The sequence below is a fragment of the Sturnira hondurensis genome, unplaced genomic scaffold (assembly GCF_014824575.4).
Source record: "Sturnira hondurensis isolate 20B ecotype Veracruz unplaced genomic scaffold, ASM1482457v3 Scaffold0009733, whole genome shotgun sequence".
NCBI lineage: Eukaryota > Metazoa > Chordata > Mammalia > Chiroptera > Phyllostomidae > Sturnira > Sturnira hondurensis.
The window spans coordinates 6941576-6964725 of NW_028082364.1; the positions used below are offsets into that span (position 1 = coordinate 6941576).

General features: G+C 60.7%; 1 protein-coding gene across 2 annotated transcripts; it reads left to right on the forward strand.

Annotated features, from left to right (window-relative positions):
• The first annotated feature begins 6567 nt into the window (after window positions 1-6567).
• CHST12 (carbohydrate sulfotransferase 12) lies at window positions 6568-19329 on the forward strand. Of its 2 annotated transcripts, none has more exons than XM_037057929.1 (2): window positions 6568-6632; window positions 17622-19329. In XM_037057929.1, exon 2 carries the CDS (start codon window positions 17679-17681, stop codon window positions 18936-18938), a length of 1260 nt encoding a protein of 419 aa, XP_036913824.1. In that variant the 5' UTR covers window positions 6568-6632; window positions 17622-17678; the 3' UTR covers window positions 18939-19329. The 2 variants fall into 2 exon arrangements, with proteins under 2 accessions (XP_036913824.1, XP_036913825.1); XM_037057930.1 differs by having other exon boundaries at window positions 6616-6637.
• The last annotated feature ends 3821 nt before the right edge of the window (window positions 19330-23150 follow it).

A 23150-nucleotide genomic window follows, 5' to 3' on the forward strand; every position in this document is an offset into this window, starting at 1 on the left:
CTCCACTCAGTCCCTTCTGAACAATGGCTTCACAGCAACGTCCAGCCTGGGGTTTGACCAGGTTCCGTTGCCTAGACAAGTGGCTGCGTGAAATTAGCCCTGGCACCCCACACGCCTTGGCCAGTCTGCAGAGTGACACTGGACCCCACCCGGTATGTTCACAGGCTCCCGGAGGAGCCGGCACCAGGGGAAGACGAGTGTGTTCTCCTATTCCCACGAACAGGCGGGACGACCCACCGTCCCCCAGTACGTGCCCACATTCCTCTCAATACCCAGCTGCACAGAGAGGGATGCGTCGTTGACCGTGGGGTGCAGGACGGCGTGGCCAGGCCTGAGAGAAAGTTGGGGCTCCAACTGCAGTTGGGTGTTGTAAGCATCCATCATTTCTTTCCTTGAGACAGCAGAAGGTGTGGGTGATGAAGACCCGGCAGGAATCTGTGTGCACATACAGCGTGGGTGTGCACCTCTGTGTGTGCACGGGTGTGTGCGCAGGCGTGTATGTGTGTCTGTGTGTGCACAGGTGCGAGCCTGTGTCCTGCCTTCACAGGAAGCGTCACAGGAAGTCACAGGAAGTGGCCGAGACTGGCCGCAGTGGGGGTGCGGTGGGATAAATAAGTAAATAAATAACTTTTAAAAAGCGTTCATTATTTTTAAAGCAGCCCCAGTTCTGTTATTTGCGGTGCGGGCAGCGGTCCCAGATTCGCCAACGGAAAGAATGAAGGTTCACAACAGGATGTGTGATGTGATTTGGGGTCTGGATGAGGACACTTATGAAGATGTATACAAATGTGGTCGGCACAAGTATTGCTGGGAGAATTCCCAGGACTCGAGGGCGGAAGTGGTGCTGGGCTTTGAAGTCAATGCCACAGCTGGGGGGAGGGGGGGCACCAGGCGGGGCTGGAAACACCCCTTCAGAAGGGCTTCTCCCCACGGCTCTGGAGCTGATGGGCCCCCAGTGGAAGGCTTCGGGGCTTCAGTGTCCCTTGCTCAGGGCCGTACGTGGGCCCGTGGCTGTGCACACTGGTGCTTTGTGTGAGTGTGTCTCCGTGTGGTGTCTGCGTGCCAGTCTGTGTGCATCTGTGTGCACGCATGAGCGTGAACACCTGTGTCCACATCTGGGAGAACACGTTGTGGGCTGGGCGAGGCACGGGCCAGCCCACGGGGGCCCCTTCCGGAAGGGGGAGAGCTGTGTCGTGCTCGTGAATCCAGTGGGGCCGCCCTCCTGGACGGTTGGCTCCAGGCCCAGAGGGTCCTCTTCCTCTTCCTCTGCCGAATGCCTGTCCCCGGAACCTCAGCATGTGACTCGATTGAGAAATTGTGTCTTTGCAGATGAAATTAGTGAAGGATCTGGAGATGACACCACCCTGGGTTTAGGGTGGAGCCCCCAATCCGGAGGCAAGTGTCCTCCTGAGAGGAGAGGACGCAAACACACAGCCGGGTGACAGCCCGGGGGCTACCGAGGCAGGGAGAGCCAAAGCACACCCAGGGCCCCCAGAAGCTGGATGAGGCAGGAAGGACTGGACCCTGGAGCCCCGGGAGGGAGCGTGGCCAGCCCACACCTTGACTTCCAGCCTCCAGTGGTCTGCTGTCCTGTAGGCCCACCTGGGCAGCAGCGGGGATGGGTACGGTGGGGCAAGACACCCATGCCCTGCACAGAGGTGGGCAGGTTGGTCGGGAGGACTGGCCAGGTGTGGGGAGGCCCTCCTTGGGCCCTCTCCGTGCACACCTGCAGCCCAGGTGCGGCTCCTGTGCAAGGCGCAGCCCCAGGGCATCCCTCCCCCACCCCACCCCACCCCACCCTACCCCCACCATAGGATGGGGGGCAGCCTCCCCACGCTGGTGGACAACCCCAGGGACTGAGACCCATTTGCCCCTGGATCCAGTGCTTCCCAAATACACTCCCGCACCCCACCTCAGGGTCTGCTTCAGGGCCCAGGCTGAGGCAGGGCAGCTTCACGAGGACCCCTGGGCCTGGGCAGCCTGCTCCAGGGGGGCTGGTGGTGCTGGGGACACTGGGTCCGGGCCTCTTTGCTAAGAGCTTTCTCCGCGTTCTGAGAGGCCGAGCATTTGCCCGAGTGGAAAAGGAAAGTGAGCTGACGGTGCTTTATTTGGGTTTTGTGAAGGTCCAGCGGTTGTTTCTCGCCGCCCTGAGAGGAAGGAATGACACATCGCTCTTCTCAGCTCGGTGCCCTCTCAGCCTTCGCTGGGTTCAAACCCTGCAGGGGCAGCCGGAGCAGCTGCAAGACTAAGGAGGTGGTCGGTCTACCTGAGACGGGGGTGGCCAGCAGGGGGCGACCTGGCAGGTCCCCCAGCAGACAGGCTGCCTAGACCGGCACAGCTCACACTGTTGTCCTCGTCCTCCTCGGAGTACAGAGCCACCCCCGGGAAAGGGGTGTCCCCTGAGCCATTAAACAGAGAAGGAGACTGAAGCCCCCATGAGGTCACGCAGGGCAGGTGAGTGCCCCACGTCAGGGCCAGTGTGCCACCTCCCCTGTGGGAGCCCACCCCACCCTGCAGGCAAGACACGCCCTCTGAGACAGACTCGGGGCGCCGAACCTGGGTGGGGCTGAGGGCGCCCGAGCTCAGGGCTGCTCATGAGGTTCCTGTCCGGTTCCCCAGACTTTTCTACCCCCCGCACAAAAGGCGAGCTAAATCTGCAATTCTCATACCAATTCTTCAGGTTTCTTTCTTCTCCTAGCACCCTGATCCAAGCTCCCAGAGACCTGGGACCTCCCAGCCAGTTCCATCAGCAGCTGACTTCCCCGAGCCCAGGCCACAGCCCTTCTGTCTTTTTTCTGTTGCAATGCCGGTTGTGAAACCAGCAATCGCTGTCATCTGTAGGGGACATTGCAATAACTCAGACCGAAGCCCAGAGACCACAGGGCTACGCTGTGGTCAGCCCTGGGGAGGCCTTTGCACAGGGAGCCAGGGGGTGGGCGGGGGCGCTGCAGCCAACAAGGATCCTGCCAGGAAAGGCCTCCCTCCTGGATCCACCAGCACTTGAAGGGGGTCTGGGCCGAGAGCAGGGAGGTGAAGGTCACAGTGGGGGTGTCTCCAGGGAGGAGCTGGCCTGCTCACAAGCCCTCGGAGCAGGTGCCCTCTGGGTCACGGGGTCAACTGCAGTGCAGTGGACTTCCGGCTCTGGAGCCCCGAATTGGGCTTCTGGTCCAGACTCTGTCACTTATACATCTGTGTACCTTTGGTGGGTTAACTTCCCTGAGCTTCTGCTGCCTCATCTGTGAGGATACTGTGTAGCTATTCCAAAGGAGATGTGTGAGTTTTTTAACGGAAGTGCAATTGACATGACATTTAAAGCCAGCAATTCACTGTCATTTACCACATTCACAATGTTATGCGAATCATTTCACCACCCCAAAAGGGAACCTGGTCCCCATTACCCAGCTGTTCTCCTTTTTCCTCCCCGACCCCAGAGTTCCCCTCGCTGGGGCCCTCACCCCCTCCTCAGCCTATCCGGGGCTCACCAAACAGTTTTGTTCAAAGGCTTTCAGGGTGTGGGACTCTGGCTCTTGGAAGCCGGAACCTCCATTTAATTCAAACCTGCCTTTACCAACCTTCCCAGGGGGCGGAGACAGCACATGCTACCTGCAGAGAGCCTGGCTGAGAACTCCGGCTCTAGTTAGACACAGAACTGCGTTCTCTGTGCCCCCCTCTTATGTGACCAGGAGCCCTTTTATCTTATCCGGGGGTGCCCATGCCCCTCTGTGCCCATTTCAGGGTGGTCTGGGAATGGCTGGCCTTGCAGAGTTGCTAACTGAGCACCTCCAACGCAGGCTTGCTGGGTGAACCACCTGTATTACTTCTTCACCATGAGCTAAATCTCCGCTGGAGAAGTTACAGTTTACAATATTGTTTAATGGCGGTGTAATTTACATAGGACGAAATGAATCCTTGTCAGCCTGTAGTTTTTTGAGTTTTGGCAAACCTGTAGCCACGGAGCCATCCTCACCATATTCATGGTGCAGATGGTCCCATCGCCTCCGGTTTCCTCTCTCCTTTCTTGGCCAAACTCTCGCCAACCCCCGTCCCTAGAAGGAAAGTGCCTGTCCCTTCTCCAGAGCGTCGTCTCAGTGGGATCACACGGCATCTCCTGCTTTGAGTTCGGCTTCCTTCACGCAGCAGGACGTACCTGAGTTTTGTCTGTTGCTTTGCGCTTCGACAGCTTGCTCCTTGTGTTGGTGAGACGGATCCCGATGTCTGCACGCACCACAGCTTGCTTGTCTGTTCATTGGCCAGCCGAAGGTTTGGGGCCATTTCCAGGCGGGGGCCATTGTGAATAAAGCCACTAAGAACAGCTGCATATGGGGTTTTGTACAAATGTATTTCTCTCGGGTCAGTTTCTTAGGTCTTTATTTCTCTTAGGGAAATACTGAGAAACCAGTGTGTGGGCCACATGTTAGACTTAGGTTTAGTCATTTTGCCTTCCTCCCAGCCATGCAAGGAGCCCCCGCGACTGCATGTCTTTGCCAGCATGTGGTGGTGTCTGGGTTTATAAATGTATACATGTATTTTAACCATTCTAACATACATGTAGCAGAAATCAACATTTAATAGGGGGTTACTCTAGAAGTATTATAGGCTACATGGTGTCTCTCTTTAAAAAAAAAAAAAGGAAGAACCGTTTGAGTCCTGACCCCAGCACCCCCGAACATGACCTTATTTGGAACCAGGATCTTTACAGAGAAATCAAGTTCAAGTGCGGTCATTAGGGTGGGGCCTAGTCCGGTATAACTGTGTTTTTATAAAAAAGGGAAAATTTGGACACAGAGGCAGCAACACACAGAGGGGAGTTAATGGAGTAGAGACGTGAAGAAGAGGGCCACTGTCAAGCCAAGGAAGAGGCCTGGAAGCACTTCTCCCTCGCACCCTCAGATGGGGCCACACCTTGACCTTGGGACCGCCAGCCTCCAGCACTGAGAGATTAAATTTCTGTTGTTTAAGCGACCCAGTCTGTGGAACTTCATCGCAGTGGCCCTAGTAAACTCATACTCCTACAAAACATCGCAGCTGCTGTGTCTGTAGATTTCAAACCCTACTAGTAACATGACATGGCCTGTCACCTGCTACCCACTGTAACCAGCAGAGGGTAACCGGTATCTTTGCATTTGAGTGCTCCTGCCCTTTGCCACCCGGAGCCTGCCTGCTGGGGAAACCTCTTTCCAGGCAGGGGAGTGAGTGGGGCTGATGGGGAAGGGGGATGGTGCCCTGGGAATGGGACTCGGGCTTTGAGAGACTAGCTGAGAAGGTGGTAGCTGGGGAGTACGTGGGTACAGGGTATTGGGCTCGCTATTCTCATGCTAAGGGGAAGGATGGATGCAAAGGACAGGTTGGTGCATTCTTCTTCTTTAAAGATCTTATTTATTTATTTTTAGAGAGGGGAAGGGAGGAAAAAAGGGAGAGAAACATTAACGTGTGTTTGCCTCTCCCACTCCACCTATTGGGGGCCTGGCCTCTGCAACCCAAGCATGCGCCCTGGCTGGGAATCGAACCAGCGACCCTGTGGTTCGCTGGCCTGTGCTCATTCCACTGAAACACACCAACCAGGGCAGTATCTTCCTTTTGTCGTTGTGGTCTCCACTGTTAGAAGTGAAGCTGCAGGAAGGCCTTCCTGGCTCCTCCCATGCCAGGTCTGCAGGGCCCAGCAACGGGAACTCTCCATGTCTGAGCCCTGTCTGGGGAAGGAGTAAAGAAGACACAGCCCTCCTTCCAACAGAAGACACCTGCCGCCCCTGCCGGCCTGGCGCGGTGAGTTGGGCGTCGCCCCGCAAAGAGAAAGGTTGCCTGTTCGATTCCCGCAACTGTCTGGGTTTCGGTCGGTCCCTGGTGGTTGTCCAGAGGCAGGAACCACGTAAAAACATCGCTAACTGAAAAAGTTCCGTACTTAACGCCACCGAACTGAACACTTAAAAATAGTGCCTATAGTAACTTACGCGCATTAAGCACATTTACAAAATAAGTGATACTCAGAGCAACGGCCAGCCGCCGCGCATCTTGCTAAGAATGCATAGGCATCATTCATCCGGGCATCGTTCATTCGGGCCTCACTGGGTCCCTGCACGGTGGCTCACGGTGGCTGACTTGGAGACCACCGCAGACAGGTTCAGTCGCTTCCCCAAAGGTGGCACAGCGAGTCCACGGCCACGGCCGGGAGCCTCACAACGCCCTGCGCGCAGTCGGCGCTAGCGGGCGGGTGCTGCAGACAGCAGGGGCTGCCTCAGTGTCGGTTAGCGGGGCCGTGCTGGCTGCAGACGCAGCCTGGTGTCAGAGGACTGCACTGACAGCCATCCGGGGCTCCCCCTAGCTCCAGGGGCCCCGGGCCGCTAGGGGCGGAGCCAACGCCGGGGCCGGCAGGGCAGGATTGGCTGCTGGGGGAGGGGGCGGGGCCCATCTCGGGTCGTAAATACGGCGCCACATGGCAATGGTTTGGGAGGCGGGGCGGGGAGCGGAGGACGCAGGCGCGTTGAGGGTGGGCGCGCTGATGGGCCGCGAGCTCTCGCGAGACGAGGGGCGGGAGGCGGGGCTGCGAAGCCGGGGGCGGGGCCGGCGGAGGGGCGGCCTCCGAGGGTCGCGAGGCGGCGGTGGCGGCGGTGGCGGTGGCGGCGGCCGGCGGGGAGGTGAGGTGCGGGACGCGGGGCGCGGGGCGCGGGGCGGGCTCGCGGCGGCCGCGCGGTCCCTGCCCCCTCCTCCCCCCGGAGGGCCGGGCGGCGCCCTGGCCGAGCCCCGCGCCGGCCGCTGTGTGACCTTGGCTCGGCGCGCGCCCTCTCTGAGCCGGCCACCCCGGGAGCCGCGCCTCGGCCCGGGCAGGGGACGCCGCTCCCCAGCGAGCGGCCGGGACTTGGCCCGCGAGCCTGGGGCGCCGTCGGGCGCGGGGCGGAGCGAGCCGGCCGCGGCAGGGTGCGCCGGACGGCTCCGCTCGGGGGGCGGGGGGCGCGGCCGCACGTGCGGGGCCCGGGCCGCTCGGCAGACCCGCGAGGGGCGCTTCTCGGCGGCGGGGCTCCGGGCTCCGGGCTCCGACCGCCCCCTAGGCGGGCGCGCGCGGCGGCGCCGGGAAGTTTTCCGCGCTGGGGCCGCAGCGGCCGCCGGGTCGGCGGGGGTCGCGGGCCGTGGGCTCCGTGGCACCGGGACTTGGCGGCGCGAGGACGGAGCTGGCAGCGGCCGGGAATTTGGCCCGGGCGCGGGCAGAACGCCTGTGATTCGCGGGCGGTGCCGCGGGCCCCGGCGGAGGGCGGAGCGGTGTCCACGGAGGCCCCGCTGGGGACACGCGCGTGGGGCGGCCGGCCCTGGACGTGGGTGGGCGGGCGTCACCCCGCTGCGCGGTCACTGGGCTCCAAGGGCTCCAGGATCTGCTGTCCCCCAGCCGTTTGCAGGCACCTGCATGACTTCGGTGTCTTTAAGGTGCGTGACACGGCTTCGTGACGGCCACTCTCTCCGCATTCCCGCAGAAACGCACCTCGTGGGCTGGCCGGCCCCCGCCATTGACGCCACTGACACAAAGGCAGCTACTTTGTCATCTAAAAAGAACTTAGTCTTTGGTTTTGATCGTGGACATGGTTTCTCTCTCTTCAGAAAGAAGCAGTTAGGCAGTTTCACACCTACTTAGTGGGTGTGTGGCTGCGGCCAGGGCTGGTGGCTTTGCCAACAGATGGGCTGAACACAACTGACATAGCGACTCGGTACTTCCTGCAGCTAACCAAGGGGTGGGGGTTTCTGTAACTGCTGAGAGGACTTTCGAAATGTCACAGCCCAGTTGGAAAGCGCCAGGCCCAGCTGCACGGGGGAGAGCAGTGCACTTCTGAGCAGGACCTGGGAGGGTGCTGGGCGCCCGGAGCTCGACGGACCGCCCTTTCCGTCCAGGCAGCAGAGTGAAGGGGCCTTTGAGCAGCCCAAGAGCAAAGACCTGAAAACAGTGTCGTCAGGGCCCTTGGTCAGGAGGCCCAGCTAGAGCACTTGCTGATGAGGCTCATGATTACTAACCCCTGTCCCAGGGTTCAGAGCTTCCAGGGCCCTTTACTCCCCCACCCCTTCCATAGGGGGAGATAGAGGCCAGAACACACTCGCAGGTGGTGCAGGTGTGCAGGGAGAAGCTGTGAAAAGCAAGCTGCCACTCGTACACGCACGGAGATGAACGTGGCACACACGTATACAAGCAGGACGCTCCAAAAAGAAGAGCAAAGAACCAGAAGGAAGCCCTGGGTGTAAAGAGCAATGGCAGAGATGAACACTCGGGGTGGGGGGGGGGGAAGGATAGGGAACTTAGGAAGAGGAGTGGAAAAGCAGAGAGAGGCAAAAAGAGAGGAAAAAGAAAGTTGCAGGATCAGATCAGGAGGTTGGGAGCTGAATGATGATTTCAGTAAGAAAGACAGTGAAAAAGAGCGAGACAGAAAGGAAGGAAGAAAGTGGGGTGAAATCGCTGGCCAGATGATGCAAGGTAACTTCCTGGACGCGTACCTTTCCCCCTTGAAGGGCGCTGCAGGGGCTGGCAGCGCGGAGGAAAGTGCGGGTGTCCTTCACTCTCGCAGTGAGTTCAGCTCCCCGATGGATAGAGTGTGGGCAGAAGCTGTGAGGGTGCTGGGTTTCCTCGGAGGGTGCCTAGTGCGAGTTTGGGGAGCAAGGGCTTTATTTGGAAGTGCCTCTGAAGCTGTGGGTCCCAGAGCCTGGGGAGCCGGGCACACCCACTCCGAGGCACGTTGTTGTGGGGTCTCAGGACTCGGGGACAGAGAAGGCTGTGCTGGCTTCTAGAGGAAGCGTGGAAGCAGGGCAGCCCAGGAGGAGGGAGGACGACCGGGGACTCCCGCGCAGCAACAGTGGGAGCTGGGAGACGAGACAGGGCTTTCCAAGTTCTGAAGGACCACTTTTGAATCTTGAGCTCTACACTGAGGCAAAGGGAGTGGAGTCAAAATATTTTCAGATGAGCTCCCAAAATTCACCCCTCGAGACCTTCTAAGGAAGTGACTGGCAGGCGTGCTCTGTCAGAACGAGGCGGTCAGCCTAGGCGGACAGAGCTACCCTTGGAAGAGAGGGGAAAGGCTCTGGGTGAGCCCCAGAGGCCAGGCTGCCCGCCAGGTACCGGGCGTGGACGCCAGACCCCTGGTGACCTGAGCTGGCCAGAGGTCCCTGGGAAGGATTTGAGGGGGAGGTGAAATTGATGGGGCACCTGCGCTGGGGTGTGTGGAGGTTCAGGCACTGGGGCCGGGTTGGCGACGAGTGCACAGAACACAAATCAAACGGAAACCAGGGCTGTGGTTCATTCCAGGGAAAGTGAAGCCTTGTGTGGGAGCAGAACACGCGTGGCGGGATGCCGCCCGGTCGGCTGTGACAGCCCGCACTTGGCCGTGGGCGGGCAGGCCGCTGAGCGTGGCTCTGGTGGAAGAGATGGCACGCCAGTCTGGAGAAGGCGTCCGCGGGCAGAGCGGGCAGAGCTGTAGGTGACGCCCCCACTGACCAGCTGCTGCTGCTCCGGGGCTGCTACTCAGGCAGGGAGGGAGCGGCCCGAGCTTCCAGACACTCGGCAGCAAAGAAGGGGCAGGCAGGGTGGAGGTGGGGCACGGGAGCAGGGTGGGGCTCTGCTGTTTTGGTGGTGAACTCCCCAGAATGACTTAGTCCGGAGCACACAGGCCCAGCCTCCGTGAAACTGAGGGCAGAGGCGCGGCACACTTCCCACCGGAAGCAGAGGCCCTGACCCTGACTGTGCTTGGGGGCTGCGGCTGGGGAGTAGGGTGAGGGGATCGCTCAGCAGCCCTTCCTTATCAGTCAGGGTGTACGTGTCCTTCCTTCCTCTTCGTTGTTGTCATTGTTCCCTGTTTCCTGTCTCCTGGCTGTGGGCACATATCAGAGGTTCAGCACTTTCTTTAGCTTTTTTTTTCTTTTCATTTGTTATAAAGAGATTTTTACATACTTGCAGAAGTCCAGAAAATGGTATCGTGAATCCTTTGCCCATCCGCCAGTTTCATAAATGATGGAACCAGGGCCGGCCGTGTTCCTCCGCTTTGCTGTTGCTGTTGGTAGCATAAGAACACTTTATTGAGCACCTGCTGTATGCCAGACACCATTCTAGCCATGAGGCGGCAGCCGTGAGGGACAGGCAGGTACTCCCCTTCTACAAGTTTCTGTTCTATGCGGGTGGATGGTGAGCGGATAAGCTAGGGAGCACACAGTGTTGGGGGGGGGGGCTGGCGAAGCAGTGGTGCGTGGGGGGAGGCTGGGANGTTGGTAGCATAAGAACACTTTATTGAGCACCTGCTGTATGCCAGACACCATTCTAGCCATGAGGCGGCAGCCGTGAGGGACAGGCAGGTACTCCCCTTCTACAAGTTTCTGTTCTATGCGGGTGGATGGTGAGCGGATAAGCTAGGGAGCAGACAGTGTTGGGGGGTGGGGGCTGGCGAAGCAGTGGTGCGTGGGGGGAGGCTGGGAGTGACCAGGGCAGCCCTCACGCAGGAGGTGCTTTGCGCACAGATCAGAAGCAAGTGTGGGGTCAGGCCCCTGGGTTCCCCTGTGTGAGTGGCCCAGGAGAGGGTGGTGACAACTGGACCAGGCGGTGGGCAGGTCGGCGGTGTTGAGGAACAGCACGGCCGTTGTGGGGACAGAGGAAGAGGCGAGACCAGAGGATTCCACTCACGGGCTTGTCACAGGCCGTTGTGAGGGCTGTACGTGGGGAGCTGTGGGCTCTGATGACTGGAGCAGAAGCAGGGGGGACGGTCCTGCCGCTGCAGGAATTAGGGGGAAGCGTGCACCAGGGCCGGGGCAGTGGCAGGGCTGAGGGCTTAGGGGCTGGATGTGTTTCTAAGGTGAAGAAAGCCTCAGGCAGGTTCTTGAACTAATAGTGGCAAAATTAATTACCCTGATTTCACCTTGAAATGATTTCTTTGAATTGACTTAAGTCTGAGAAGTGAGTTATTTGGAGTCCAGAGTCCAGTACCACACGGATATGGGGTAAAGGCAGGAATGTGGGAGATTTAGTAGATGCAGTGCCTGTCCAATGAGAAGGTGTATCTAATTCCAGAGTGGGGGATCAGTACACGTGCCTTAATGTCCCAGCTACCAAGATGTCGCTGGGGCCTTAGAGACCAGGGGGAGCAGACAGCCAGTGGTGCTGTGGGCCTCCCCCCTTCACTTTTGAGGCTCAGTTTGGGCTCGGTTCTCATCCAGGCCTTCTGGGCTGTGCGTCACCTTCCATTCCGTCAGTGTGACCGTTTATTGCTTACTTTTATTTGGATGCACTGCCGGGGTTAGGCTGCAGGGTGAGCAGAACAGAAGTGAAGTCGTTTTGTAAGCAAACAAACCCGTGTGCTGGCAGCAGCATGTGCGGCTCTGCCTCTCAGTGGGGGTTTAATTCGGGCCTCGGAGTGTCCGCTGCAGCCTGGACGGCACGGGCACAGAGGGCGTGGGCGTGGAGCCACTCACAGGAACTTTCCAGAGCTCTGCAGACTGCCCTGGCGTGAGCCGCGGGGGATCAGTGCAGCAATGCTGAGGCAGCCTGCACTCCCAAGCACAGCTCTGGTCACTGGACATCGTGCTCAGAAGTTGGTCAGCTGGACAAGAAGAGGTGGGCTCTCTCAGAGGTAAAGGTAACAGGAACCCGAGTGTCGAAAAACCAAGCTGTCCGCATGGAAGCGGCCTCGAGGGGCAGTGTCTGGGGAGAGGGCCTTCCCTCTGCCTGCCCGGGCTCCGGGCCAGCTCTGGGCAGTTCCTGGTCCTGTGGACTCCGGCTGGTTGTGTGTTTTGTCTTGATTTTATCATAGTTCGTGTGAGGATCAAATTAAAATATGCAGCGCCTTGCAGCAGCACTTTTGGAAGTATATTAACTTTTTATTGTAGAATCTACTTGAAACTCACAGTTTTTGACTGCTGGTAGCTGCCTGTTGGCAGAAAGCATGAGAATAATGAAAATCACATGGTCTATTCAGTGAGACAGATGCTGGGGGTCTGGTGGAGGCGGAAGGGTCAAGGCCAGTGGTACAGCGCAGCGAAAGCGCTCTGCTCTGCAGCAGTATCCACTGGTGTCTCTCATTTTCACCCTCGGTAGCTCGGGGCGGGGCACAGGCCTCCCCCACCCCTGTGCTGTACGTGGGGGCTGGAAATGCAGGCGTAAGCCATGTCCCAGGCCACCGGCAGAGGCCAGCCCTGGCCCCAGGATGCCCTCCCCTTCCTCGATCTCTGCATGTGGACAAGGACATTGCTGCTGGGGCCTGCCCTGCACCACGGGAACTGCTGACCCGCACTGTGGGGACCGCTGAGAGCCAGGCACAGCCTCCCTGTTGGAGGCCCTGCCTGCTGGAGGCTGACTTCATAAGACTGCTGCCATCGTTTCCTGGGTGAAGTGTGCGGTAGGGTGGTTTACACACCGGAGACACACACACTGTAAGTGTTCCGCTCTATGAGCGTGGGCACAGACCATCACTTCGGCCAGTGCGCTGGAACCTCTCCGTCCAGGGTCTCCCTCGGTGCCCCCGAGGCCTGTGATTTCCGTCGCTGGCGTTGCCCTTTGAGAGTTTCCTGTGCATGGAGCCATGTGGAATGTTCTCTCATGTCTGGTCCACTGATTCCATGCCACCCACGTGTGCCGTGCATTGCTGTGTGAGGCAGGGCCTGCTCCTTGTCACGGCTGACCAGTCCCCCAGTGAGCGAGCACCCGGCAGGTTCGTCCGGGTACGTGGATGGGCTGGGGCCTGTTTCTAGTCTGTAGCTGTTTCAGGTAACACTGCAGTGCGCGCCCGGCCACAGGTCAGTGTGTGGCCAGCTCCACTCATGGGGCTGTTACCTGAAAGGCCTTGCCGTGCCCGAGGCACCGAGGTGCCCCCGTGTTGCCTCCTAGGGTTTGGCTGTGCCGCGCTCCCCGTTCAGCTCTGTGACCCTGCCGAGCCAGCCAGTGTGAGCAGAGGGAGGCCCGTGTCCAGTGTGTCGTTTGGCATGTGGGCGTCCAGTTGTCCCGGCGCTGTCGAGGGAGGGGACGCCGCCGTGGCTCCCTGCGTCATCTCTGCTCTGTTCCATCAATCGCTCCTCTGCTCCTTTGCCAGTTCCACACTATGGATCCCCGTATGTACCAGTGAGCCTCGAAGTCAGGGAGCATCCGTCTTCCCACTCTGTCCTCCTCCTTCAGGGCTGCGCCCGCTGTTCCGTGTCTTTGGCCTCCATGTGACTCGGGGACGATGTGCGACCACTCCCTGAGCAGCCCGAGGCTCAGTCACATTTGCACACATAAGATCGAGCATCACATCCCTTGACCTTTAGGCACTGGAGTCGTCTGCTCTGCTAAAGAGCGTGGGAAGTGCCCTTCCACGGGTCTCACGGGGCGACTGTCACCGTGGCACCCCCGAATGTCAGGGGCTGAGCCCAAAAGGCAGCCGCAGGTCACCCCGTCTTCCCCAGTTCTGCCTGCTCCTGGTGGGGAGGCTCCTTGAGACGGGCAGCCAGTGTGGGGGCAGCCAGTGTGGGGGGCAGCCAATGTGGGGGGCAGCCAGTGTGGGGGGCAGCCAGTGTGGGGGGCAGCCAGTGTGGGGGCAGCCAGTGTGGGGGCAGCCAGTGTGGGGGCAGCCAGTGTGGGGGCAGCCAGTGTGGGGGGCAGCCTTGAGTGGGCAGCCACTGTGGGGGGCAGCCAGTGTGGGGGGCAGCCAGTGTGGGGGGCAGCCAGTGTGGGGGGCAGCCAGTGTGGGGGGCAGCCTCCCACCTGCCATGTGATGAGCGTGACTGCCCGCCCGAGCCAGCAGACGGCTCTGCCTGCCAGCCCAGGTGCTTGGGTGTGAACCTGACCGAATTCCTTTGTCAGGAGCGGTGACGAGGGCATTTGACCGAGCTCTGGAGGAAAGCTAGCCCCAGAGATGCAGCTTCTGGCTGAGGCCACTGCCAGGCCTCTGGCCCGAGGTAGGCCCGGTGGGAAGTCATTTCAAACGTGTGGGCTTTTGTTGACCTGGTTTGAAATAGTGGGAGATTTGAGTTTGGAAACCATGCCCTTATTTTCTGGATGAAAAATTACTGTATGAAGTTTCCTGGCTGGTGTAGCTCAGTGGATTGAGCTCGGGCCTGCGAACCACATGATCGCAGTTCGATTCCCAGTCAGGGCACATGCCTGGGTTGCAGGCCAGTTCCCAGCAGGGGACTCACGAAAGGCAACCATACACCGATGTTTCTCTCCCTCTCTCCTTCCCCTCTAAGGATAAATAAATAAATAAATCTTTAAAAAAAAAGAAGAGAGGGAGAGAAACATCTGTCCCTGACATGCCGTAAGACAGGGTCGTGGCTTTGGGTGTCACCTGGCTCCCTCCTCCCCAGAAAGCAGTGGGGTGCTGCCGAGATCTCTGGCTTCAGCTGCCCTGCTCAGACACTTCCCTAGCTGACCCCCTGACCCCTTTGAAGAGGAGAACTTGTGGGGCCACCGTCCAGTGGGCCCCCTCTCTGCAGCTCTCAGACTTGAGCCTGGGCCACACAGGTCCAAGGCCCCACTGTGCTCCGCTTTCAAGGACACTCCCCCGCCAGCTCAGTTCCACAACTGCTGTTTATGTGGCATGTTTGAGGTTGGAAGTGACAACGCAGAGGACCGCCCTTGTGCCTTGATGTTAAAAATGGACATGGCCTCAGCGCAGCACCAGGGTGCTCCATGCCTTGACTTGGAAAGGCCTGGAAGCGCTGCCCCGAAACAAGCCAGGCCCCTGGCCACTCTCCAGGGGGGACGGGACCCTGGGGCGGCCGTGCCAACCTCCCAGGCCCAGGTTTGGGTCGGCCGGAGGGGAAGTCCTGGCTTGTTTTCATGCCCCCCCCCATGACTGTTCAGAGGGGCGGTGCTTGTTTCACACGCCGATGGCAGGTGGTCGGCCTGCGAGCTCTGCTGAAGGTTTCCGGCGAGTGTGGCTTTGGCAGCGGGCTCTGGGCTTAGCCTCCATTTTGATTTTGTCACATTAAGGCCTTTATTTAATTTCTTTTTGAACACGGTTCATTCAACAGTGTCTGTTGGAAATGTCACCAAGTCCCCTGTTACAGCTCTGACTCATTTCCCCCATTTTTTTACTGAAAAAAACCACCCCACCTAACATAAAATACTTTATCTTAATCTTTTTTCAGTGTCCAGTTCAGGGGCAGCACACTCATCTCCAGAACTTTCTCAGCTTCCCAAACTGAGCCTCTGTCCTCAGGAAACCCTCACCCTGCATCCCGGACCCCCGCTGCCCCCTTCGCCTCCTGTCTCGGGGACTGCGACCCCTCCGGGCCCTCATGTGAGCAGCGTCACACAGTGTGTGTCCTCCTGTGTCTGGCTTACGTCCCTGCGTATGTTGTCCCCAGGCTCATCCACATCGCAGCCTGTGTCGGCTCCTCGTTGAGGTCAGCAGTGTCCCGTCGTGTGGTAAGCCGCCCGTGTGCATCTGTGCTTCAGTGCACATGCGCACCGCTTCCCCGTTTTAGCCGCCGAGTGGGAGCAGCACCGCGGGGAGCCGGCTGCGCAGACCCTGCTCTCGGTTCTTTCAGACCCCAGCCCGGCGGTGGGGTTGCCGGTGGTGCGCCCGCCATGTTTGGTGTCCGAGGGGCCTGCAGGCTGTGCTCCGCCAGGGTGATGCCGTTGCGCTCCCAGCGATGTGCGCGAGGGCTCTGACTTCTCCCCACCGCCGCCCACACCGGTTGTCTGTCTGTCTTTCTGTCTGTCTCTCTTTAACAAGAAGTCGTGATGAGTGTGAGATGGTGTCTCACTGTGGTTTGGACCTGCACTCTCCTCACGGGGATATTTAGTGACAGTATTTTCCTGTCAGCCGGTGGCAGTGTGGGCTGGACTTTGGGCTGGTGGCTTGGGGTTCGGACCCTGTCAGGGAAAGGGCCTAAACTAAGTGAGTCACTGGGGACTGTGGGCACACTGACCCCAGTGGGTGACTTCTTTTGAACAGTGTCTGCGTGGCTTATGTTGTCCACCGTCGGGGGTGGGGGGGCAGGAAGCAGAGTGTTGACCCACCTGCCCCTGCTTCCGCGGTCCATCCAGGGGGGCTGGGGGGCTGGGGGCGGAGGCTCAGCTCCCCACTGGGCACACTGCGTCCACCCTGGCAGGGAAGGCACTGTGCCCACTGCCCGCTTCCATGGGCGGGGCGGAGGTCAGCTCCCAGCTCAGCTCTCTGACCCTGTGGGCGAGGTCTTCCCACTGGTGTTCGGCTGCGGCAGGACATGTGTTGCCAGAAAGATATTTCTGTTGTCAGGTAATTGCCACATCAGGAACAGTTCCCAAGACCCCTTCTCCCACTCCCGACACCGATAGGAAATGGGGGTCCCCGGACCACCGCCCCCTGGATCGTCTGCCGGAAGGGTTTGCAGAGCTCCCCAAGCCACCACGCTCGCAGCCCTGGCTCATCCCAGCACATGGCCCCAGTCAGCCTCAGCCAGGGTCAGCGGCGCGGGGCGGAGGGCAGGAGGCGCCCACGCAGACCTGCTTGTTGGCCCCTCCCAGTGCAGGCGAGCTGGCCTGTCCCAGCAGGGACAAGGGACCCTGTGCCTGGGGCACCGCTCACGGGACAGCCCCTGAGCCTCCGCAGCCAGCGTCTTTCCTGGAGCTTTGTCATATCAATGTGGGCCCCCACACGGTTGACCTTGGTCTGCAGCCCTTTTAAACCCGTGCACCCGGAAGCCCCCACCCTGAACCACACTCCAGGACTCTGTGGCGCGGCCCCAGGCCCCCAGGTCAGCAACGCCGGTCCCCTCAGGCAGGACGTCCGAGGGCTCAGAGCTCCCTCCCAAGGAGCCCAAGGCGGGGAGGCCTCTGGGCAGGGACACAGCTGCCCCTTCCTGTCCTCTGGCTGGGCTCTCCTCAGGAGCTGGTGCTTTTTCCTGTCCATTGGCTGTTTGGGGCTGGTGGCTTCTGCAGCGCCTTGTCCGGGGTACATGGGAGACAGCAGGGGCCCAGCAAACCCGGTGCCGCCCCACAGGTCCCAGGACCCCCGCCTTTGCTTGGCGACTGTGCCCTGTCTGTAGTTTTAGTTGCAGGAGGGTGGGTTTTGGGGCAGCGAGGCTGCTCTGTCGGAACCGGAGTCGAACCAGGTCAGGCATCCAGGGTATCGCCGTCTCCGAGCCCGCATCCCCGCCCGGGTCCCCAACAACTTAGTCCACATGCTAAGTTGGGGCGGGGGGGGCACGTACAGGCATGTCAGCCACACCCAGGGGCCTGTCTCCTGTGTTTATGGGGATTAAATGGACACAGTAAAAGGGGGTTGGGAGGGAGCGGGCACCTTCCCACTTCTCTAACCTGCAGCTGCCCTGAGCCTCACCCTCGCGCCACCTCGCTGCCTCGCCATCCCGTGTGCTCTGGTCCTCGCGCCCCCTCTTCCCCATCCACGTTCCCCCAGTGACAGCTCTGTCGGGCTTCCTCTCCGCAGGGCAGTGACAAAGGACTCTAGTCACCTCGTCAGTCACACTCGTCCTTTCGGGCCCTTGTGAGCAGCGTTGTTCACAGAGAGGCCAGGGCTCCTGGTCGGCAGCCTAACCGGACCCAGCGCGTGGAGGACGGCGTGGGCGGCAGACGGCCTCATGGAAGGAACACCTGAGCGCCAGCCAGCCAGCACCCCCCACTGGACCCTGAGCCCACAGAGGGGCCCTTGGGCGGGCCCAGCCTTTAACGTGGCTTTCCATTGCCTTTCCAGGTTCCGGGAGCGCGGCGCCAGCCTCTCCATGCGGCCGGAGTGAGGACCAGGCGCAGGATGGCCAAGGCGCGGCTGTTCCGCCTGGGGCTGGCCCTGGGCTCCGTGGGCATGGTCCTCCTGATCATCGTGTACTGGGACAGCGTGGGCACGGCGCACTTCGCCCCCCACACGGCCGTCTCCCGGCCGCACACCCTGGGGCCCCGCCCCAGCCCCGAGCAGGCTGTGGGGAGGGAGCTCACACCTGACATGGACGCGTTTTTGGAGAACCTGCTCGGTGCCGGCACCAAGCAGAACGTCCCGCCGGGCAGAAAGACGGAGCCGCCCCCGCTGCCGACCCCCAGCAGGCCCCCGCTGGGCAGCGTGGAGGAGAGCGTGAGGGGCTACGACTGGTCCAGCCACGCCGCCCAGCAGGGCCCGGACTCCGACCGGCGGCAGGCGGAGCGCAGGGGGGTGCTGAGGGACTTCTGCGCCAACGCCAGCTTCGTGTTCCCCGCCAAGGAGCGCTCCTTCGACGACATCCCCAACTACGAGCTGAACCACCTGATCGTGGACGACCGCCACGGCGTCATCTACTGCTACGTGCCCAAGGTGGCCTGCACCAACTGGAAGCGCGTGATGATCGTCCTCAGCCAGAGCCTCCTGCACGGCGGCGCCCCCTACCGCGACCCGCTGGACATCCCCCGCGAGGACGTGCACAACTCCAGCACCCACCTGACCTTCAACAAGTTCTGGCGCCGCTACGGGAGGCTGTCCCGCCACCTCATGAAGGTCAAGCTGCAGAAGTACACCAAGTTCCTCTTCGTGCGGGACCCCTTCGTGCGCCTCATCTCGGCCTTCCGCAGCAAGTTCGAGCTGGAGAACGAGGAGTTCTACCGCAGGTTCGCCGTGCCCATGCTCAGGGCCTACGCCAACCTCACCAGCCTGCCCGCGTCCGTCAGCGAGGCCTTCAGCGCGGGCCTCAAGGTCACCTTCTCCCACTTCATCCAGTACCTGCTGGACCCCCGCACCGAGAAGCTGGCGCCCTTCAACGAGCACTGGCGGCAGGTGCACCGGCTCTGCCACCCCTGCCAGATCGAGTACGACTTCGTGGGCAAGCTGGAGACCCTGGACCAGGACGCCGCCCAGCTGCTGCGGCTGCTCAAGGTGGACGGGCAGCTCCACTTCCCCCCGAGCTACCGGAACAGAACTGCCAGCAGCTGGGAGGAGGACTGGTTCTCCGAAATCCCGCTGGCCTGGCGGCGGCAGCTGTACAAGCTGTACGAGGCCGACTTCGTGCTCTTCGGCTACCCCAAGCCCGAGCACCTCCTCCGGGGCTGAGGCGCGGGCGCGCTCCCCGCACCAGAGGCCCGCGGATCGGGCCACGTCCTGACTCAGCGAGGTGGTGGCTGCTGGGCCTCCTGGCCCGCTGTCCCGAGGAGGGAGCCAGGGGCCGCCACGCACTGGTGTCCGTGGCCTTGTGTCCCTCCCAGTGTGGCACATGGCAGACAAGTCCGCAGCACTCCTGTCCCCAGGGCCTGAACTGGCTGGGGCCACAGCCACACTCCAGTCTGTGAAATCAGCTGCAGTCTGGCAGCCAGACTTACTGCTTACCCCATCGCTTGTACTCTCTGAGTACTGTGTTAATACTGTTTTTTAAGATTAATATATTTCAGATATTTAATATGAGGCGGGCAGAGGAGATGATGGAGTAAATCCCACACCTGCCCGCACCGCCTGCTCGTGTGGTTATTCAGGTGCACACAGTAGGGCTCTGAGGCGTGGGGACGGCCAGCGTTCACACTCGGAAACGTGACTGAGGGGAGGGAGGACCCCCGCGTGCGACCAGGCCCCCCTCCCCCCCCCTGGTGCTTGTGAACGTGCAGCAGACACACCCTTCACAAGTGAGCGCTCCTTCACCGGGGCCACGTCTCGTGGGGCAGTGGTCAGACCCGGGCTTCATACTGCCCCGCGGTCCCAGCCCCAGAGGTGGGACGTTCGCTCCGGCCCCTCCCCCTGCGTCAGAGCCACAGACCGAAGGCTTGCAGACACAGCGATGGGCGGGCAGCAGTCAGCCCGCAGTGCGCATGCCCCGCTGTCAGCAAGGCGAGGCCCTGTCTGGCTCTTGTGGCAGGCCTGGCTGGCCAGGTCCAGCCCTGGTGATGTTCCTCCTCGAGGCTGTCACTGACCCTGGGGTAGTCCCAGTTGGTGGCCATGACTCGGTTAAGGTGTCTGCTAGTCCAGAAGGCTTTCAAAACATCTGGTTCCAGTTCCTTTGCAGTTGGCCATATGACCGTTGAGAAGTGTGCCGTCATTTTGTGATGCTGGGGCATCGCATCTGACCTTGACTTCCTGATCTCGGGCATTGGGACCTCGAGGCCCAGTCCCTGGGGAGTAGGCCACAGGCTTGGAAGCCCTCCCTCGGGTCTCCTTGGTGTGAGTGCCCTTGCTCTGGCCGTTTGTTGGAGCCCATGGCCTCTGGTTGTGGGTTGACCAGTGGAGTGCAGGGGCAGGGCCCAGCCCGGGGTCAGCCGTGGGCAGCCGTGGGCAGGAGGGGTGGGGCACAGGCCAGAGGGGACTGGTGACGGGAGGCATGAGGGTCTGTGGCAGAGAGCAGGGGCCGCCTTGTCTTTGGCCTGGTTTTGGTATGAGGAGCAGGGCCGAGGTGTTCGGAGATCTTCCATTTTCCTGGGCCTCGAGCCGGCTCAGTGATGACGGAGAGACGGGCTGGATGCCCGTTGGGCAGGTCCCCTGCCCAGGGCTCTGCTGGGAGCAGGCACCGATGTAGGAGATCAGTGAAGGGTGGCGGAGACCTTCCTCCTGACCTGCTAACCCCCCCCTTTTTTTGTAGTCAACTATACATAACATAAAATTTACCTTTTTAACCATTTGTAAGTGTCCAATTTAGGGACATTAAGCACATTCACATTGTTGGATAACTGTCACCACCACAGTTTGTACTACAAAATCCCCTTGTATGCCATAACTGAGCCCCCAGCAGGGCCCCCTGGGCACTGTGCCTGTCACAGCCTGGGAGAGGATGTGGTGTGGGGCAGAGCCTGCCCTGGACTTATGCCTCAGCCTTGGGGTTATGCATTTTCACCTCCCCCAGATAGCGTGGTTCTGGGGCGGGGGCTTGCGCCCTTGTCCTCTTAACTCTCACAGTGTCTGATCCACTTTCTCGTGAATCAGTACAGTGTCTGATCCACTTTCTCGTGTGTTGGTAACAGTGTGTCCATTCATAGCTCCTAATGAATATTTCGGTATCTAGTGCCTTCATCTATTTTGAAGGAATTTCTACTCTTGACGAATTTTAAGTTTATTTCTGGCGAGGGTGAGGGTCTCCTTTTCCCTCTGCAGTGTGGTCAGTGTGCCCCATCAGCGGCATCCACAGTCTGATCGGTGATGGTGGGGCTTTAACCCAGCCCCACCTCTTCGGGGGGCAGTTAGGGGAGCTGCCCCGCCCACCTGCCCTCCCCAGGCAGGCTGCGCTGGAGCTATCCAGCTGGGAGCACCTGGCAGAGGGGGAAGGTGGCGTTTTGGGGACAGAGCGAGGCGGGTGCTGTAAGGAGCATGGCCGTCCAACCTGCCTGCCTGTGGAACTGTGTCAAGTACACAGAGCCCACCGCGGCTCCAGGACTGGAGTCTTGGGGGTTTGTTACGGTGGAGTCACGGGCGTGGGCAGTGGACCCCCACTGCGGTTTGCGTCTCCCCCCCCCTTTTCCCGGGTGGGGAGCAGAGCCTGCCCGGCATGCCAGGGCACTCAGTGACTGTTTATTTTGTGAGCGAGTGAGTGGATGGATGGATGAAGGGGTGATTCCTTGAGGGCCTCCTTCAAGGTCAGTGAGCCAGGGGCCTGCATGGTGCTCCCACGTGTTTCACGGAGGTGACCCCAGCTCTGAGGGTCAGTGCTGTGCTCCAAGGTCGTGGGGCTTCGAGCTCCCTCCTCCTCACTTGGGAAGCTGTCTCAGCCTTGTGCTGTCTGTGGCTCCTGGGGGCAGTTAGCCCTGTTCCTGGGGAAGTTACTGCGCCTTCTCCATCCCAGATGAGAAGTGCCTCTGTTCCTGTGCCCCCCCAGGTCCTCCCTGTAGGGCTGCTGTGGCCCACCCCCTGCCCCCCAAGAGAGGAGGCCGCTTCCCCTGCCTCTGCAGCCCTCTGCGGGGCAGAGGCCTTCTGTGTCTCCAGAAGGAAGGTGGGTTTCTGGGGGGACTGTCCCCTGGTCGTGTGCCCTCCCCACTTGGACCAGAGAGCTGCTCAGAGGGGTGGAGTGCCACTCTTGGCAGACGGCTTGGGACGGTCTGTCCTTGGCTGCCCCACCCTGTCGAGTTCCAAACAGGCTCCCAGATGTCACGCAGACCCAGGGGGTCCGCTGCCCCGAGCCAGTGACCTGGCGGTTACGGCTCATGTATTTATAAGCTACATGTTCTTTCCTGCCCACCCACATTCCAAACCTGAAATTATGACGAGATGGATCTTGACTAGTCCGACCCAGTTCATCTAAAAACCTGTGAGTGTTGCTCCGGATGGGGTGACTCTGCCAGGTGTCTGCTGCTTTTGCCTACGCTCACCCGTCCCTCCTCTGGTCAGCCTGCCCTCGCCCCAGGCCCTGGAGAGCCAAGCGGGGTTGTGGCACCCAGCCCGGAGCCCTGGCCGCCTGGGGGGTCCTGCACTCCTTCTGGCAGGGCTCACACCCTGGTCTGGACCATCAGACCCAGCACCCTCGGCTGTGCCGTCTTGGGGGGGCCGCACCAAGACAAGGCCACACCCTGAGGGTGGAGGCTGAAAAGCGGGCTGCCTGGAGGGCGTGTGGCCTGAGGCTGCACCCGTCTGCACTCTGCAGGTTGGGGCCAGCGCGTGCCACGGGCTTAAGCACATTGGATCTGGATTCCTGGCCCTGACCCCTCAGAACCCTGCCTCATGCACCATGTAATTGCCACACTGGCTCTGGACCAGCAGGGTCCAGGTGTCCCGGTGATGGAGAAAGGCTGTGACCTCCTCACAGAGGGTCTCGCTCATTAGTCACGGACGGGTCACTATGCGACGTCACACCCGTCCTCCCTCCGCTGAGACCCAGGGAAAGGCAAGGTCCTCCCGTGTAAACCAACATGGGAACGAGAGGCCGGGGGTGCTTCTGTCTCAGGGCAGGTCCTGGTGCGTTGCCACAGGCCTGCCTTTCCCGGGCACTCTGACCCATGCCCCGGGTCCTGGCTCAGGCCTGCCTGGACTGTCTAGATGGCACTGTGGCCCTGGGTGGCGAGCGGCTGCAGGGCAGCCGTCGGTGGGAAGTGGACATCATGGGCACGGCCTCCTCACTGGCTGGATTTGCGGTGCCCAGGCCCAACGTCCTGTGGAAGCCTGGCGGTGCAGTGTGTCTGAGGAGGGGTCTGGGAAGCACAGCCCAGGGCCCGGGGTGTCTGACCTAAACTTTGGGCTGCAGCCTGGATGTCCACGCTCTCCTGGCACGTGGCACTGGCCTGGATCTGAGTCGGCTGCACCGAGTTGCACAGAGGAGGTCAGCCAGGCGCCCGCGGGCTCTGCAGGCTGGTCTGTGAG

Coding starts and splice junctions, on each gene's coding strand:
- CHST12 (XM_037057929.1), top strand. CDS start 17,679: ATGGCCAAGGCGCGGCTGTTCCGCCTGGGGCTGGCCCTGGGCTCCGTG.